At 36.9% G+C, this 20272-nt stretch overlaps 1 protein-coding gene across 1 annotated transcript; it reads left to right on the top strand.

Moving 5' to 3' along the window:
- The first annotated feature begins 3253 nt into the window (after positions 1-3253).
- Positions 3254-4519, top strand: LOC111515440 (uncharacterized). The gene has a single exon (XM_023171666.2). It carries the CDS (start codon positions 3350-3352, stop codon positions 4451-4453), a length of 1104 nt encoding a protein of 367 aa, XP_023027434.2. The 5' UTR covers positions 3254-3349; the 3' UTR covers positions 4454-4519.
- The last annotated feature ends 15753 nt before the right edge of the window (positions 4520-20272 follow it).

The raw sequence follows: 20272 nt of genomic DNA on the forward strand, positions 1-20272 counted from the left end.
TATGTCCTAAACGCTTTAACTTTTGAGATACAGGGTGGCAAAGTTTTCAAAAATAATCAGTTTTTTAATAATTACTGAGATAATTTTGTAGACATCTTTGGCATATTTGGTACATATGTTCCATGCCTCAAGGCGCATTTTCTGATGTACACAGATTTGTATTTTTTCCAACAGTGGCATTCCTACGGGTTTCGCATTGAATATTTTTGGGGAAAAAGTACTACACCAATGCTTTCTTCTCAAAATAAAATCATTTTTGAAATCCTCATTTATTTTTGAGAAAATTTGATCTCCTGGTATTTCTTTGTCCGACGCATGATTTTCACTCAAAAAAATAAAAATCGACAGAAAGCAAATTATGAAATTAGATCAATTCTAAAATGAATGAGAATCTGAAAATTGCTTCATAACGCATTACCAATTCCCTAATAATATTTGAAAACATAATCTGCAAAAAAATAAATTTTTCACAAAAACGAGTTTTATTTTATTTTGTGAGAGTAAGTTTAAACGAATATCACAAATTTGTTAATTAGTATTAATACCAAAACTGATTATAAAAATTGTTGGAAGTGGCCACCTGCACTTAGTATACATGCTTCCACCCTTCTACGCATGGAATTACGCACCCGTTCAAATATTCCCGGCGTATTTCGTATAGTTTCACACGAGGCAACTATTCGTTCTCTTAAATCTTCTAAAGTATTAACGGGAGTTTTATACACAAGAGTTTTAAGGTGACCCCATAAAAAAAATCTAAACTGTTGAGATCGGGGGATCTTGCTGGCCTTTGCTGAGGTCCTCCGCGACCTATCCAACGATTAGGATAAACTGTATTTAAATGGTTTCGGACAATTACACTGAAATGAGCAGGGGCGCCATCGTGCATGTAACATATTCGATTCCTTAACGCAAGTGGCACATCTTCCAATAACCCAGGTGAGTCTTCTTCGAGAAAGTGTAAATAAGAACGACCATCAAGGCGTCCTGGTAGAAAAAATGGGCCTATTAGATGATCACCTATAATTCCTGCCCATACATTAACCGAAAATTGGTGTTGGAAATGGGTTTAGGTTATTGCATGGGGATTTTCTTCAGCCCACACATGATTGTTATGGAAATTTTGAATGGCATTCCGAGAAAAATTTGCTTCGTCTGTGAACAAAATTTGTGTCTCAAACTGCGGATTTAGTGCAATACTTTGTAGATACCACTGACTGAAGTTCACACGCTGTGGAAAATCTCTGGGGAGTAATGCCTGCACTCTTGAAATATGGTATGGGTATAACAAAAAATCAACCAAACTACGCCAAACGATTTGATGACTAATATCCAGAGTTCTAGCGATTTTCCTCGTACTCGTCTCAGGATGTTCCTCAATTTCTTGCAGCACCGCTTCCTCAATTTCAGGAGTTCTTACTACACGAGGTCTATCTTCCGGAGTCCCTTTCTTGAAACTACCAGTTTTCCCAAGTCGACGATGAATATTTGAAAAGGTTCGGCTATCTGGTAAGGCACGATTAGGATATCTTTCCTGATGAATGCGCCTGGCTTCTGTTGCATTACCATCGGCAAGGCCATATACGTAATGCATTTGCGCCATTTCCGCGTTCGTATAATTTACCATATTTACTGATATTCAGAAAAACAGCGGACCACCAAAATAACTTCAATAACACTTCAAAATCAATCGAAACGCTCTGTGACAGTTTTCAACACCAACACCTTACTTTAAACCAACATCAATATTAGCTACTGACGTTTGTACATACAGAGAATTCGTTTTTTATTGCTATGGTGGGTACGCTGTTTTTTCTGCTTTTAATCTTTAAAAGAAATCACATATCGACAAACTCCATATTTCCAAGAGGTGCAGTAAATAAATTCTGCTACACGTCATTTACTCCAGGATAACTAAATTTATGTTTTCAAAAATTATTAAGCGGTGCTGCGTTATGACGTAATTTCAATTGAGAACAGTGCACCTGACAACAAACAAATACCTTTTAGATCCTCAATTATTTTGCAGCAAATCTGATCTCTTAGTTTGCTTTCAGTCGATGCACGATACCGCATCAGATTTTTAAGGAATTTATCTTTAAGTAAAGCGATTTTTAATTTTTTGAGCGAAAACCATGCGTCGGACAAAGAAAACCCAGCAAATCTAATGTGCTCAAAAATGTATGGAAATTTTTAAAATAATTTTTAATTCAAGATAAAACAGTGGCGTAGTATTTTTTTCGCCAAAAATATATATTTCAAAAGTCGTACGTGCGCCATTGGTAGAGAAAATTAGGAAAATTGTACATCAGAAAATGCGCCTTGAGGCATGGAACATATGTACCAAATATGCCAAAGATGTCTACTAAATTATCTCAGTTATTATTAAAAAACTGATTATTTTTGAAAACTTTGCCACCCTGTATCTCAAAAGTTAAGGCGTTTAGGACATACGTCCATAGGACGTTTTTTCCTCAAAATGGGTCTAAGAATTACCTCCTCAAATATTAGCATGTGTTTAAGGAACACCCTGTAATGAGCAATTCATGTAAAGGTACAAGGTATGATTCAATTAGAATAAAGCACACTTTGAGGAAGCGATATATCTCTAATACAGTTGTAGGCAATAAAATTGTTTTATAAATTTGTCAAAGAAACGTTTATGAAATAAAATTAAAAAACCATTATAAAATAGTCAGAAAATTATCACAGAAACGGTTTTGCAACTGAATTATAAAACTTATTTTCCTATAAAAGTAAATTGTCATGTAGCAGTTTAATAACACTTCTCTGTGAGATTTTTATGATAGTTATAAAACTATTTCAAGCTTATTTTATAACTGTTTCCTGTAGCTTCAATGAAATTTATTTTATTGGAATGCTTTCAAATACTATTTTATTTTCATTACCATATTGTCACTTCAATGATAATTTCCCAACTATTTTATAGTATTTATGATGCACTGTTTGGAACCTTTGGTGTAGTAATGGATATTACTGGAGTTTTTTCCCAACATCAAATCGTTATTTTTAACACCTCGACACGTGTTTCGATCACCAAGTGATCATCTTCAAAGAGGAAGATGAAACCTGTTTTAATTCAGTTTGCCAGTTCTCAGGATATGGATCCTATCACTTCCCAAAATACGGCTAACCGACGGTCATCGTGCTGTACCCTGTATGATACAATCAATAATGCCGTGAGGTACTTATTGTATTCAAATTCAACCTTCACAATTGTTTCAATTCCTTGTTTTCACCGATGTTATCAATGAATGAAGTGACATATCGCTGTCTCATCTGACAAGTAGGTAGTTTTCTCCACGAAATAAATTTCCATCGACCGAAAATGAATGTAATGATGCAAAGACATGCTGCAAAATACATTTATATTGTCCCTGACGGATTGAGAGAACTGATGAGCGATATTTCCAGAGAAGTACTGAGAAGCCAACCAAAAGATGTATATACATTCATTGCTGATTATTTAGAAGCTCTGCTTATCACAAGAGAAAATGCGAGAGTAGCTGCTAGATTGGTACAGAGTATAACGGATATAACGACGACCACTTGTGAATTTTTGGAGGCTACGGGGATGAGGAGAGCCGAAGCTGATAAAATCGTCAGCATTATCCAAAAAACTTTCAAAAAGCACGTACAGGAACAAGAATCATTTGCGTTCGACAGATTGTCGGAAGAAGTAGAGGAGGTCAACATAATATCAGACATCATCGACGAAGCAAAAATCAGCCCAGAAAAAGGCGAGCAAGCCGCAATTATCATACAACACGCATATCAAAACTTCAAACGGAGAAAACAAAAAGAGAAAGAGTTACTGAGTGGAATTATAGACTGGCGAGTTGCCGCAAGAAGCGCAATCAAGCTTTACAGACGAACAGGTGTCACAAATGAAGAGGCAAACAGAGCTGCCACTTTAATAAAGAAAGCATACAAGGGATATTACACCCGTCAGATGATAAAAAAACTCAACGTCGAGAACAGAAATTTATACGAAGAAAAAGAACCTGAAGTAATCGAAACCGGGCCAGAAGAAACAGAAGAATCAGTCGCATCCGAGGAAATTGAGCAAGATCAACAAGAACCCAAACTGTCCGATTCGAAATGTGTCAAAATCAACTACGACACCGTCATACCACATGTAAACTTCGGTGATGTAGATTATGCAGTGAAAGAAACTGAAGAAACTTCCCAATCGAAAGAAAGGACCACTGAAAGAACCAGCACCACAAGTGCAGTGATTTCATCTGCTCTACAATCAATTCTGGATTCAGCGTTTGACCGTGCCACAGATGCTGTTACAGTAGCTGAGCTTCTAGAAGAAACAGACATGATCACTCCTTTGGAACCACAAGAGCCTGAATCGGATATGCAAGAGACAGAATCTCAACCGCCAATTGAGGCAAGTGATGGAGGAAGTATAGAAGGTGAATGAACAAGTTAACATTTTTTTATTGATCGTTGTAATCGTAACATTAAAAATTGTACAAGAAATGTCCAACATGATGTTTGTATATTCGCTTTTTGAACAAACAAAGTAGAACTCGTAGATGAATTGATGAATAATGATAATAATTTTGTTCACAAGAGTAGGAGTACATTTTTTTCAAGGGAACAAGTTGAATAAAATGCCCAGGCAAATGAAAGCAAACTAAACCTCTCTGTAGAGGTGAAATATCTTGGTACTATCCCCGACAGGAAGCTAACATGCAACTATCACCTACAGAGTAGAGCAGAAGAGCATATGTGGCTTATGAGCAATGTAGGAGGACAGTGGGAGGCACATGGGGTGTTTCACCCCGTGTAGTCACCTGAATCTACACTGCAATAATAAGACCTATGTTAACGTACTGAGCCATTGCATGGGGACCGAAAGTTCTACAAGCAACGGCCATCCAAAAATTATATCAAATACAGCGATATTGGCTTGTTGGAACACAACAGGAACCATGAGAACAACACCAACCGCGGCAATGGAATTGCACTGGTCTGACCCCTCTGGACATGTACGTAGAGGAGGTTGTGTTAACGAACATGTTAACATGTAAACCTCTCGAAGTAAGAATGGCTAAGCGTATGACGAGAAGCGCTTACTACGCAACCTCTGCTGCAGGCAACCAGTGATACAATTCAACCCAGGTTTGTTTTTGATAAACTCTAAAAAATAGCGTGGTTCAAACAGAACTCTCTCCAATAGAAAACCCACTTTATAAGTTAAGTTCAAGTGGGCTTTAAGAAAAAAGAATGTAAATTCAAATTTTTTGTTAATTACATTGGACAATCGGAGAAAAACATAACATAATTCTGGGGATTCCAAATAACCGATGCAAAGCAGTACATATAATGATAATAATAATAATAATGAGCAGGGATGGCCACTAACACCCTTGGCCTTTGGTGAGTTGCGACACCACTTACCCGAGCAACTGGTGCAAATCCGGACCGGCAGCCCAGGCGCACCCGGGAAGGAGAATTCTATTCTTCCTCCAATGCCGGCCGTGTGTCCACAGGGCTAACCACCTGGTGGACCCAACACTTGGTTCCCAATAATCAAGGAAGGGGCCCCCACAATCGACCCGCTCGGAGGGATCAGAGGCAAGGTGGTGGGGCCCATAACGATGATTTGCCTACCGATGACAACCCTGGCAATGAAAACGGACGTTTTGAGTGGACGCATGAGCTAAGAGATAGCCTTATGCATTGCTACGAGAGTAGTGAGCCTGCGCGAGATTGCATGCTCTCTGGTGTGAAACACATCCGGAGCATGCCGCCTTTTCCGCCCAAAACCTTAGGGATTATGTATCTTATCTTCGGCGGCAGGGCTATTTAGCTCCTTCCTAGCCTGCTAACGAAGTGGTAGAAGTGGCAGTTCTACCACCCATTGGCACGGCTGGAGAGGAGACTCGCACCATACCACCAATGGAGACGACAATCAGAACACGCAGGGCGCTCCACAGGATTAGGCCCCTGAAGCCACAAGAACTGGCTCGTTTGGATGCGGAGGTTCATAGTGTTCTAACAGAAGAGGCTGACATCTGGCAAATCAACACCGCCGTGTATAACGTCGTCCAATCGCTTTCCGAATCGGAAGGACGAAATGCCGGCCTTGCGGTTCGGAAGATTGAACAAGATGTACACAAGATGGAGGCTAAAATCACGTCGGCGAGACAACACGCGTCTCGTATCCAATGTGTGATGGATTACAGGGCAGCCAACATGCCTTTCACGCCCGCAGTGCGGCGAATAGCCGCCAATCTACGACGTATCCATCACACTTTAAGCCAAGGCGTGCTGCTGACCACCAAACAGCACTGCCTTGATAGGATACGAATGCTAGTGGCTGCTAAGAAGTCAGTTCCGCGAGAAACCTTCTCGCTTATTCCAAGAGCCTCCACGTGTTGTGGATAATCCGCCGACCGCTGATCAGGTGGAATCCTTCTGGAAGGATATCTATGAACACCCGCAGCCACTCAACTTAGACACTCCAACCCTAGCGCAGTTCGAAGCTTTCAACAGAGGGCTTCGACAGCCTGAGCCCAATGAACTGCGCAACCCGATAACCCCGGATGACGTTCGAAGGGCCCTCGTTGGTTCCAAGAACTTTGCTGCTCCAGGCCCAGATGGCCTGAACACTTATTGGTGGAAAAAACTACCAAGTACCCACCGCCATCTGGCCAGAGTTTTCAACTCATGGCTCGATGGAGAGCAGCCGATTCCGGATTGGTTTATCGAGGGGCGGACCGTTCTTATCCCCAAAAGCGGAGATTTGTCGATTCCTAAGAATTACAGACCGATAACATGCTTGAATTCGTGTTATAAGTTGTTTACAAGCATCTTATACACACGAATACTCACCGCAGTTGACCGAGTTTTCGAACGGATATATGAGCAGAGAGGGTCGAAGAGAGGAGTCGCTGGATGTAAAGAGAACCTGCTCATCGATAGATGTGTAACGCAGGACTCGATACAATATAAGCGTAACCTCTATATGGCCTGGATCAATTACCGTAAGGCATTTGATACAATTTCGCATGAGCTCATCTTGCATTTGCTCAGATGCCTTGCGGTACCCGACAACATAGTGAGATGCATTGAACAACTGACACCACTTTGGCGAACTCGCTTCACCATAACATCTGGTCAAGCAAGAGTTCAAACAGGGTGGTTCACTTTCAGAAGGGGTGTATTTCAGGGTGATTCCCTCAGCCCCCTTCTATTCTGCATCTCACTATTGCCATTATCCGTTGGGCTCAGAAAGACTCGAGGGTATAACTGTGGCACCCCCGGAAACCGGAGGCACAAGGTCACCCATCTGTTTTATATGGATGATTTTAAACTTTATGCCTCTGGAGAGAAGGATTTCCATCAGTCCTTGAGGGTGGTGGAAGAGTACACGCATGCTATCGGTATGAAATTCGGGATAGACAAATGTGCAATGGTTCATCTCAAAAGAGGACGATGCGGAGACTACGGAGAGGATGTGCAGCTCGTAGATGGAAGCATCTTACACCATCTGGATGCCGGAGAGACGTATACTTACCTCGGGGTGGAACAATGCCACTCACAAGAGGTAACTGCAGTAAAAAACTCTCTCCGCGGCAAGTATCAGCACAAACTTCGACAGATCTGGTCATCGGAACTGTCGGGGAAGAACAAAGTAGCTGCAACAAATATGCTTGTCGTTCCAATCTTACTCTACTCCTTTGGAGTAGTGAAGTGGACTCGGGAGGAGCTGTATCAACTCGACGTAAGGACCCGAAAAATGATGCATCTCTATAGGAGTTTGCATCCCAAATCTCCCGTTCCACGGTTGTACTTCCCCCGACAATAGGGAGGTCGTGGACTTTTGAGTTTGGAGTGTCTACATGACAGAATGGTACTGGATACAGCCTGTAAAGTCGTCAGGAGTTCGGATCCCCTTCTCTGCATGGTCCGTGACCATGAGAGAGCAAGAATTGGAGCATTTCTCCTTAGGGCAGCTGCTCGAGCAGCTGATGAACTCGGTATAGTTTTCGACTCTGAACGAGGCGACTACAACTCCGTCACCGAGTTGGAACCCGTTCAGCAAAAAGCTCAGATAAAAGCCGCAGAGATCACCTCACTTCTGCGGAAACACAGGGATAAGCCAATGCATGGGGTCTTCTTTAATAACATTGAAGACCTTGGCTTATCAAAGCGCCTGACGTTCGCTTTTCTCAGGTCGAGTGGGCTGAAGTCGGAAACTGAGGGGTTCATCATGGCTTGCCAGGATGGTGACTTCAACACTTAGTTTACCGCAGTCGCGTGATGGGTAAAGAGGTTCCTGACACAAGGTGCAGGGCCTGCCGCGAGGCGCCCGAGACCCTAATGCACTTGCTATCAGCACTTTCATTGCCGTCCTTCGTTTCAGCAACATGTACATGTCGTGTATTCTTTTTCTGGTTTTGTATTCGAGCATGTCCCGTTGTTATGCAAACTTTTGAGAAATGATTCAATGCTCCACAGTCTGAGCACTTTTTATTTTTAGCAGGACATGAGTGTCTCTTCCCCTGTGGCGTAATTTTCCACATGATTAACAGTCTTTTTCAATGTTCAATATCAGAGTGTTATTGTATTTATCTTGTTTGAATTTATTACTTCTGTCGTTACGTTCAAGAAATTGTCGACTTGCTCGTTTGAAGTCTGAATTCACTGCATTTGTATGCTTGACATCAAACTGTCCTGATAGATTCGAAAGTTGTTTTGACTGTAACGAAGCCTGTTCCAAAATAAGTGCTGTTGCTTCAATTTCTTCTAGGGTGGCTGTATTATTTGGATGTAACCTAATTAATTCCTGTTGCCAGGCCATGTTGTTGATATCAATAACTAGTTGATCTCGAAGACGTTCCTTCAAACTATCGGAAAATTCAGAATTTCCTGCCGGTCCACGGAGAATGTTCATAAACTGGGTAATGGTTTCACTGTCCTTTCGATAACGGAGCGCAAATGATACCCTTTCAGACAGAATATATTTCGTTTTACCATGATATTTGTTTAGTACGTTCACGCTATCGTCAAAAGATTTTGTTGTCACTTCATCTGGCTCAAAATGATCAACCAGAATCTTAAAATGTTCAGGTCCTACCTTGCTCAAAAGCAAATTACGTCGTTTCACTTTAGTAGGCTCATCGTTTGTGTCCAGACCATGAAGTTGTAATCCATTTTGAAACGTTGTATGTAATACTCCCAGTCTTCTTTTTCCGGAAAAAATCTTTCAAACTGGAAATATCTCAAGTATTCTGTATCAGTTGACATTTTTCCCTTGACACAGTTCAAATTATCTGGTTGGTTCAGCTTGTTGGCTGCTTGTGTTGAATGTTTTCGTCGTACTGTTTGATATGTTTATCTGTCTTCTAAACTCTCACTGGTTGATTGAAATAATCACCTTTTACTGATAGTCGATGTGTTTCTTTTTATTGACATAATTGACATCCCAGAACATTCGAACTGTCAGATGAAAGAACTAAAATAATAAACATGGAACATGATACTACATAAATCATTGACAAACATTAATTGAATCTTAGGCAATATGCTCATGGTGTAACTAAATGAGAAATTTATTTACATTTTACAAATTACTAGAATTCATCAAACGAATCTTTTTCTCAATAGCGCTTTGCTCATAATTGAAAAACCTAAGTAAATCAAGTGTGAGTTATAGTTTCATCACAAACAGGTGTTCCTTCTGACACTTCTGGCAGTGAATAAAAACATGGCCAGACACAAAATAAAAAAAGGAATATTGAATGTTTCTTTTCGAGGATGTATTTCCCCCCATATTTCAAGAGTATGCAGCGGAGAGTAATTAAAATTCTTCATAACAGAATTCAATTAGCTGGCCTGATTTCATTTTCATCCAACTATGTTTAATGCGACAATTTAAAATGAAAATTCTATATGAAAGAGCAAAAATTTTGTTTTCGCCCAATTTTTTGGGTAAAATCTCTTTAGGCTCTTTAGTCATTGAATTTTTGACAAAAAATGACTTTCGAGAATTAAAAAAAAGAGTGTTAGGACATCGGACATGTATTGAAACTTGTATCCCGAAAGACGACAATCACATCGAACGATGTTCAAGTTATTGGATCAAAATAGGTATCTCCGAGTTTAGTTCATTTGAAAAGCCGATGAAAAAATACGGAGACAGAATGGACCAGGAAACTAAATAAAATTTGATAATTGAGGTATGTATGAGGTACCTAAGTAAGACATTTTGTCATTATCAATATAAATTAATAATTTGCAGATAAACATGAACCCGGGGAAATCTACACGTCAAGTTTCCTCCGAAACGAATATTTATCTTACAAGTGCTTGAAGACATCTCAAAAAAGCGGTTTGAGTTGTGACAAAATACACATATCCCAAAAATTGTATCTAGGTGATCCCGTAAGGCAATAAGAATTTTGTAATTGGCTAATTAGAAGACCTGGTTTTGCTGTTTTCCTGAAAAGTGTAATTTGGACAGATAAAAGCACTTTTTCGAATTGTGGGATATTCAACCGAAATAACGAACACGTTTGGAGTATAAACAACCCAGGCAGTTCCGAAAAATATCGAAAATATCGAAATATTGAGGACCTTTAACACAGCATTGTTAGAGAGTTCAGGAGATTGAGGAGGAGGGAAACTGATCGTGCAGTGAATGATATTCGTAGTGGGGCACAGTTGTGTTTCTTTCTTTCTTGATGTTAAGAATTCAATTTCATACAATCAACACGGTTTCTTTAGCAAAATATGAACAATAACTAACTTAATGTGCTTCACACAATCAGTAAGTAATGCACTTAATGATAACCTACAAGTAGATACTGCCTACACAGATTTTTCGAAGGCATTTGACAAGTTGGATAATAACATTTGTTACGGTTTTATTTTACCTTTCTAGATATTAGGAATTTTAGACTAAAAAGGAAGGGAAGGAGAAAATAAATAGAGGAATCGGATTGTCAACAAATCTATATTATATGTGGTCATGCCCTTACAGATAATCATTATTATTAAATATTATTTTTTTATTTCAATTCTTCTCAAACTTTCCTACTCTCACTATCTCTGGCAGTAAACTTGGTCTCTTCAGTCACTTAGATCATTAGAAATGTAGCAGTTATTAGAAAATAAATAAAATTTCGAAACATAACCTATACTTGTCATTATCCATTCAGATTTATTTATGTCTGTATTGAAATTCTTCTTTATGATTGAAATTTCGTCCATATTTGGTACCACTGATTTGGGAAAAAGGTAACTAGAACTTGCACAAATGTAAAGGAAAAAAAAAACCGGAAAAAAATTGAATTAAATCCGAATTTTGCGGATTTATTCTGGAAATCTCGTTCGTTATAAATGCTGGCTAGCATCGTTCAGGCTAGCCAGCATTTATAATTGCGATTTCCCCAATTGTCAAACCTCTTTTATCGACGGTCTCTTGTTTTGAGATATTTACCCAGCTCCGGTTCCACAACATTGTCACTCTGTCAATTGTCAACGACAAGCAATTAAGATTGATTTGATTCTATTAAGAACTATCAAACTTTATAGGTTGTTTAACTCAATATAGTTGGTATAACGTTTCGCGTTTTATTTATTTATTTTTTTTGTGCGATAAAGAACCCCACCCGTCTCCACTGAGCAAGGGTATGTTCAGAAAGGATTAAATATTTTGCTGCTAACGGCCAACCAAGCATCTCAAAGCGTTGTATTCCTTTGTTCCGGTCGGCAGTAGCACATTCTTATGAATAAACTTTACCAATATAATTTCGACTCTCAACTCTTAAATTTTTCCGCTCATACTTAACTGAACGTATCCTATTCGTAGATTATAGGGGTCACAAGTCGTTCCAATTCATTGCAAAGAGTGGTGCCCCTCAAGGAAGCAATTTAGCACCTCTTTTATTCTCACTCTTCATTAACGACATAGGAAATAATCTCTTTAGTAATTTCTTACTCTTTGAAAATGATTTGAAAATCTTTCAGCCCATTAAATCTGAGGAGGACTGCTTAATCTAACCAAAATACCTTGACTTTTTGTACCTTTGGTGTACCGAAAATAATCTTCCCCTCAACACAAACAAATGTAAATACTCAAAGTACACCCTCAAACATAATGTTATTTTCCATGAATACTGCATAAATAACACACCTCTTCAAATAAGCAATCATCAAAGGGATCTTGGTGTCACATTTGACCCTAAACTAAGTTTCTCCATCCACTATGACACAATAACATGCTCAGCCAAACGTATGCTAGCGCTCATCTATCCTAATTGTAAAAACTTTCGTAGAAGAGACAGATCGTTAACTCTTTTTAATGCATATGTCAAATCTCGGCTGGAATATGCCTCCCTTATGTGGTTACCCATATACAATGTCCACATAGCATTGCTGTTATGCTTGAAGAAGCTATTGTATAGCGAAACACGTGTCGCGGTTTTTGTAAAACCCTTATAGTGAAAATCATAGAATAAACTCTATTTATTAGTTTTTTGAATATGGATTTTCATCAAGTATCGGCCAGTTCTATTCAATTAAATAAATTCAGTCTATTATCCATTCAAAACCGAAGAACCTACTACTCTATGATTTTCATTTATAAACTAGTGAATAATCTGATTGACTGTCCCGAACTACTCTCCCACTTAAACTTTCATGTTCCACGAATTAATTCTAGAAATGAACTGACCTTTTATCTACCAAGTTCTAGAACAAACATATTACTCAAGTCATCAGTTGTTGCAATGAGTAAACTCCACAATCAACTCTGTGGAAATCTCGACATCTATTATGAATCTATTGGTCAAGTTAAGAACCATGTTAAGAAACTTTTATACCCTAGTCAAAATACATGAGCCTAACTTGAACCTAACTCTTCAGGTGTTTCTAGTTGATAATTTAGTTTTGTATCCATATATGTGTATATATGCGTATACAGTGTTACCCATTTTTAATGGAAACACCCCCCTAAAATTTGAAGTTATGAATCGATTTTAATATTTTTTTTTGAATGTCAAGTACCGAAAGGTCTACCTTGGGACAAAATTCGAAATGTTTATTAAAGTTTCAGGGCATACTACGATATTTTTTCTTAGTCGAAAATCGGGACTTTTTATTAGCGATATTTTTATTGGAAAAATCACTACGACACTGGATTCAGAGTGTTTCTAAATAGGTGTGACCAGAATTTCATTATTACCGAAGATATGACAACTCAAAAATTTGAAAACTCACACAGCTAACAGTCACAGAAAACACCCTATATAAACAGACATAGCAATGAGAATATTTTTTTATAATCTCAACAATAAAGTGCCGCCAGATGACAAAAAAACAAATAGCGTAAATATTTTTAATGAAAATAATGGAATCACATTCAAATTTTGACGCAAATTAACTAAAACTAAGACCTAATATTTCAATTTAAATTTTAGTTGCCATGAAAATGATATTACAGTTTGACACTTGTGAAAGATTTAAGTGTACTATTGTCAACAATATTCTTCACCTTACAGTTCTTCGAATTATTTTGTGTCATTGCTGCAAGATTGAGCGTAAGAGAGAAAATTGAAATTGTACGCCTTTCGGGAGATGACGTTAGAAGAGTTTTGTAGAGTATTTAATGAGAGACATCCAGATCGTTCTCGTATTAGCTGCGGTACGGTAAATAAAATAAATAAAATATTCAATGAAACTGGTGCAGTAACAAAAATGATGTTAAGAAGTAATCCAGTACAAAGACGAAACAGGAATGACAAAAATGATCAAATCATTTTAGATTATTTCGGAAATAATCCTAATGCCAGTATAAGGAATGCCACTTTAGATTTGAATATTCCACGAGAAACTATTCAGAGATGTCTCAAGGCGAAGAATATTGTTTATGGGCCCAAGGGGAATATTTGAACTATAGAAATTTCCTAAAAAATATTTTATATACCGACGAAACCACTTTCACTACAAATGGAGTAGTGTCATCACATAATTGTCGCTATTGGGCAGCGGATAATCCTTACTGAGTAATAAACTGTAAAAGCCAGTATTCCAAAAAAATCAACGTCTGGTGTGGGATATTGAACGAACGAATTAAAAATTAAAATTAAAATTTAAATTGAAATATTAGGTCTTAGTTTTAGTTAATTTGCGTGAAAATTTGAATGTGATTCCGTTATTTTCATTGAAAATATTTACGCTATTTGTTTTTTTTTCATCTGGCGGCACTTTATTGTTGAGATTCTAAAAAAATATTCTCATTGCTATGTGTGTTGATATAGGGTGTTTTTTGTGACTGTTAGCTGTGTGAGTTTTCGAATTTTTGAGTTATCATAACTTCGTTAATAATGAATATTTCTTCATGAAATTTTGGTCACACCTGTTTAGAGTCACTCTGGATCCAGTGGCATAGTGATTTTCTTCAATAAAAAAATCGCTAATAAAAAATCCCGATTTTCGACTAAGAAAAAATATGCCCTGAAACTTTAACAAACATTTCAAATTTTGTCCCACGGTAGACCTTTTGGTACTCGACATTTCAAAAAAAAATTATTGAAATCGGTTTACAACTTCAAATTTAAGGGGGGTGTTTCCATTAAAAATGGGTCACACTGTATATGTATATATATATATATATATATATATATATATATATATATATATATATATATATATATATATATATATATATATATATATATATATATATATATATATATATAGGCAGATATGAAACTATAACATGCTTGGTAATGATATTAATATGTCTTGTTATTGGGATTTATTCTTGTTTATACATTGAACCATTTTTTTATCTCATACACACCTCAACTATCAAATTTTGATTGTTGATTCTGTCTCAATAGCTTTCCAAACGAACAAAAATTGGTGAGATTTTGATCGATTAACTTGAACATAGTTTGATGTGGTTGTCTTCTTTCGGGATACAAGTTTAAATACATTTCCGATGTCCTAACACTGTTTCTATCGTATTTGTAATAAATTTGTATCATATCTCTTTTTACTTCATTCGTCATTTTTCGGCAAAAATTTAATGACTTGTACAATAACAAAATGTCATTCATGATAACTCATGATACATTATTGAAAAACTGGGAAAAAATAAAGTTGATGATGATGGACGGAAGACGAAACGTTGGATAGAAAATCTGAAAACACTATTATGTAGCAAGCAAAAGTGGCAAAGTGGAGATGCAATTCATTCTCGGATCCTTCGAAAGATAAAGCTAGAAAAAACCAAAAACCATTTTCTGAAATTTCTGTTTCTTCCGGACTTACTCGGAATTTCAGAACTTTCTCAAAGGCATATTGTTAGTCAGGTAAATACCCAATTTTGCCCCAATTTAACCATCTTCGTATCTCTCTTAGTTTCCGAGATCCCAATGGTGAGGATCGAATTTGAAACACCCTGTATAAGGGCTAATTAATGATTTTCAGTTCATTGTATTCGTTCGGAAATGTTCTTATATGATGATAGTTCCAAATGAAAGTGGTAAAAAAACATAGATAGTTTCATTTCCCATTTTTCAACCTAAAATATTCTTCAATAGAGAAATCTGTCCCGTTTTGTCAACATGTCGAATTGAAATATCACAACAAATACATTTCAATTGTATATAAATAAATAAACATAGCTATCAGTTTCAACTAGTATTTTTTATTGAATATCCAAACGTACGTTACTGCGGCCTGTTAGCGATACAAAACTAGAATGTGCCCGTTAAAGTATCATCAACCCGCCTATACAAGCTCTGATAAATCATTACAAAATCAAGACACTCTGTTTGACCACTTTATTAGCGTTCTACATTCATGATGAGCTTTAGTAACTTCTAACTTTAAGAAAAAAAAATATATACCTACTACCCAAATTTATTAATTTTTTTCCGTCAAATTCATTTGGAATTTCTCTTGATTGTGTATTTATCCCTCAACTTCTATACCACTAATTCAGTCATCAAAAAATAGATGTTCATTGGAATAGAATGATGTGGAGAATGAACCAACTCCAAGAACATTGAGTCCCCGCGTTCGCTCATAATGGAAAACACTAGCCCTGCAATTGCAGTTGTTGAATCTTGTGGATATTATGGGCGTGAACTCGGAGCTAGTGAAATAATAATAAATCTCATAAACAGCGTGGTGTGAAGAAAGCAATGATTTCTAATAAAAGCGCCAGCGACTGTTTCCTTTTGCTCATTCCGCACCTCATAATGTAGAGCTGGCGATGGCAATGAGAATGTATGAGAGGAAAAAATGCCTTCAGAAACATCGAATATGTCTGTGAAAGACAAGAGATTCCAAACAATTGTATCGTAGAGGGTATAGTGTGTAACATACAGGGCTTTTCATGATGAGCGTTAATTAGCCGTTTTTGACACACTATTTAACAAAAATCAATATGACCTACACGCCTAAAATATTTCAGACGAAGCGGCGTTGTCGCTTCTACTGTAAAGTAGCGGCTTCTTTTATTTTTCAAATGGAACACCCCGTATATAATATCATAATATGATTCATTATCACTTTGTCAACAAATTCATATACTATTTTCCTATACCTATCTATTACCGTTTGGAAGATATAAATTAATTTCGATATTTTTTTACCAAGCATGAACTTTTTTAAATGCTGATAATATTGAACTCTCTTGCACTAAAACGATCAAATTTGAAATGTAGTGGAGTGATACTACGAGGATCTTCATGCCGAGTCATATTTTCATTTGCCTCATACAGGGTCTTCAAAAAATGCAGATACTTTGATCTCATGAAAAAATGAGTGGAACTCAATTTTTTCAAATGGAACACCCTGTATATTCCAACATTTTTGAGCTCTACATCCAATTTTAGATTACCTTTGTTCAAATGATACTATAAACTGTTTCAAACGGAAACTGACGTGGTTTTCTTGCTCGTTTTTTTGAATTCATCACTCATTTTGGATATTCAACTTTTTTTTTAACTTAGTAATATTTCTTTTTGATCCAGTTTTTTAACTGTCTGTGATCAGTCAATTCGAAATTGGTATGTACCTACCTTAGAAAAAGTTACAATTTGTATACATTGAGGTATTGGTCTCTAACTTACAACAGTACACATTAATATTTTTTAATAGTGTGCTTTGGAAAAATAAATGAACCAATTATTCAACGTCAAACTTTCGTTGGTGGTTTTAACTGATTGTGATAGCTTCCAATTATAATAGAATAATGTCAAGATTTGGTTACAGTAATGAAGATTTCTTGAATTTATTAATAATTTATGGTGAGTGCCATAGAATTGCAAGTAGAACATGCCGAGTATTTCATGAAAGATATCTACAACTTCCGAAGCCGTCGATTTATCGACTACTAAAAAACTGTAGGTTGAATGGAACCTTCCGTCCAGAAATCAGTCGTAAGAAGACTAAAGTGAATGATAATGACAATGGTATAACAGTTTTGGAATACTTTCATGCATTTCCAAATGCTTCTCTGTACGAGGCTGAAAGGGAGATAGGTATACCCTACGTGACAATTTGTCGAATTCTTAATAAGTATAAATGGCATCCCTATAAGTTCTACTGTGTCCAACATTTGAAAGAGAATGATTTACCTCGTAGAGTGGAATTCTTTGAATGGTTACTTGTCAAGACTCAAGAGGATGAACATTTCCTTGACAATATCATATGGACAGATGAGGCCAAGTTCACGAAAAATGGAGTTTTCAATAGACACAACAGTCATTATTGGGCGCCAGAAAATCCCCATGTTGTCCGCCAAAGAGGTTTCCAAGAAAGATGGCAATTCAATGTATTTTGTGCCATAAAGAATGAGTCAATTTTTTATATCGAGTTTTATGATGATAATTTGAATGAATCAAAATATGGAAAAAATGGATGGTGCTCTACCCCATAATTCTCATTCAGTCAGCGAAGCTTTAACCGAAATCTTCGAAGACAGATGGATTGGTAATAATGGACCTTTTCGTTGGCCTCCTAGAACACCAGATGGCAATCCATTAGATTATTTCGTGTGGGGTTTCATTAAAAATATGGTTTACTCTACTCGAATAACAACAATGGAAGATATGAAATCGAGAGTTACAACTGCTTTCAATAGTTTGACTCCAGACTTGATCAGAAGCGCTACACATGACAGTCTTTTGAAGAGATCACATGTTTGTTTAAGTAGAGGTGGAGATGTGTTTGGTGTTACACCTCTCGAAGCGAAGCAGCAACTCGTCTTGATAATGCCATCTGAGATGATGGCGAAACGTCGACTATCGAAGAGTACACAGCGGATGAACACCCGGAAAAAAACAACACATCATGTTCTACCATCCGTGAAAACCTACATTGTAATATATATATATATATATATATATATATATACAGTGTGACCCATTTTTAATGGAAACACCCCCCTAAAATTTGAAGCTGTAAATCGATTTTAATAATTTTTTTGTTAAATGTCAAGTACTAAAAGGTCTACCTTGAGACAAAATTTGAAATGTTTATTAGAGTTTCAGGGCGTACTACGATATTTTTTCTTAGTCGAAAATCGGGATTTTTTATTAGCGATTTTTTATTGAAAACATCACTACGCCACTGGATTCAGAGTGCCTCTAAATAGGTGTGACCAAAACTTTATGAAAAAATATTCATTATTAACGAAGTTATGACAACTCAAGGTAGACCTTTTAGTACTTGACATTTCAAAACAAAAATTATTAAAATCGGTTCACAACTTCAAATTTTAGGGGGGTATTTCCATTAAAAATGGGTCACACTCTATATATATATAGGAGAACGTAATCGTTGCTGACTAGTTAGGAATGGAACCAACAAATAATGGGGCTAAACAGCAAATGAAAGTTTGTCCAAGCTTTCGGAAATTTAATAAATTGTTTCCATCATCAGGGATGCTACAATTTGAGGGTGTAAGTAATATTAATATATAATTATGAATGGTTAGAGTTACAACTTTTTGAGGATGTTTCATACGATGGTTATGTAAAATATTGGACAGAACATGATGGATGAACATTGATACAAAATATTTATAAAACTGGTTAAAGGATGTCTAATATTGGATAAAATATTTGTGAAAAACGTTACAGTTTAAAATTATTTTGAAGGAAGAATAATGTCACATGTCGAAATTTCACAAAACATTAATTTGGAAGGATTGACAGATAGTTGACATGACATATGTCAGTGGTTCTAGTGATAAAAGCTGTTACCAACTTTGACTTGTAAAGAATTATTTTTGGAAATTTCTACCTGTGCAGCTTTTTTTAAAGTGAATGTAGGATAATAACATTTGGATTAAAGTATAAAGTACATTATTCTATTAATGCTAGATTGGGTGAATTCATTGAAACATTGTTATATAGATTTTTATCTAACGTCAAAAGATAGGAATATATCTCACTAAGATGATTAATATCTGTTTTTCTGTTGATGCAATTTTCATTTTCAGCAATGAAGGCCATTTCAAGAAAGGACCTTTTTGTTGAATGTGTTTCACTAGCTAAGACCTTAGTGGCATCAAAATTCATATGGTGGTCAAACTTATCGACATGTTCAGCTAGAGCACATCTTTCAGGAAGGTGTCTACAATCGCTTTTGTGAGATGTTATTCTGGAACTTAAAGTTCTTGACGTCTGACCAACGTCTGGAACGCTTGATTAGAGGTTTCCATATGTTACGTATCTCTACGCTAGCTTAACTAAATGCATTGTTGGAAAACATATACGTGGCTCCTAAACCAGTTTTTCTCTTTGTGGATGATTTTAGCTTGAGCCCACTTGATGTTATGTTGATGAGTCCAAACATGCACTGCTGTTCCGGATTTGCTGGTTTCTCCTCGCTGTGTGTGTTTTTTGTGCTCAGCAATACGAACTTTCAATGATCTCTTAGTTTCACCGATGTATGATTCTCTGCACTCGCAGGGTATCCGGTAAATGCAATTCTTGGAAACGCAGGCCGAGTTTAGTGGCCTGATTTTTGTGAGGCTACTACGGATAGTTTTTTCAGATCTGGAACAGGTTCTGATGTTATACTTGGACCCAATCCTTCTTTTCCTTTCCGATAATCCTCTGATGTAGGGAAGTACAAGTAATGGTTGTGGTGGCTTTTCTTCCTTGTGGAGCTCTTTCTTTCTTATAGCTGAAGCCTGTTCTACCATCACTCTGGAGTAACCATTCCGTTGAAGGTCATTTTTGATGATGCTCAGTTTTTT

This window comes from Leptinotarsa decemlineata, unplaced genomic scaffold, assembly GCF_025532065.1.
Source record: "Leptinotarsa decemlineata unplaced genomic scaffold, Ldec_3_MD MMD2_tig00001973_RagTag_RagTag, whole genome shotgun sequence".
NCBI lineage: Eukaryota > Metazoa > Arthropoda > Insecta > Coleoptera > Chrysomelidae > Leptinotarsa > Leptinotarsa decemlineata.

Bases quoted from the DNA above. Each gene is read 5' to 3' on its own strand.
- LOC111515440 (XM_023171666.2), top strand. From the start codon at position 3,350: ATGAATGTAATGATGCAAAGACATGCTGCAAAATACATTTATATTGTC.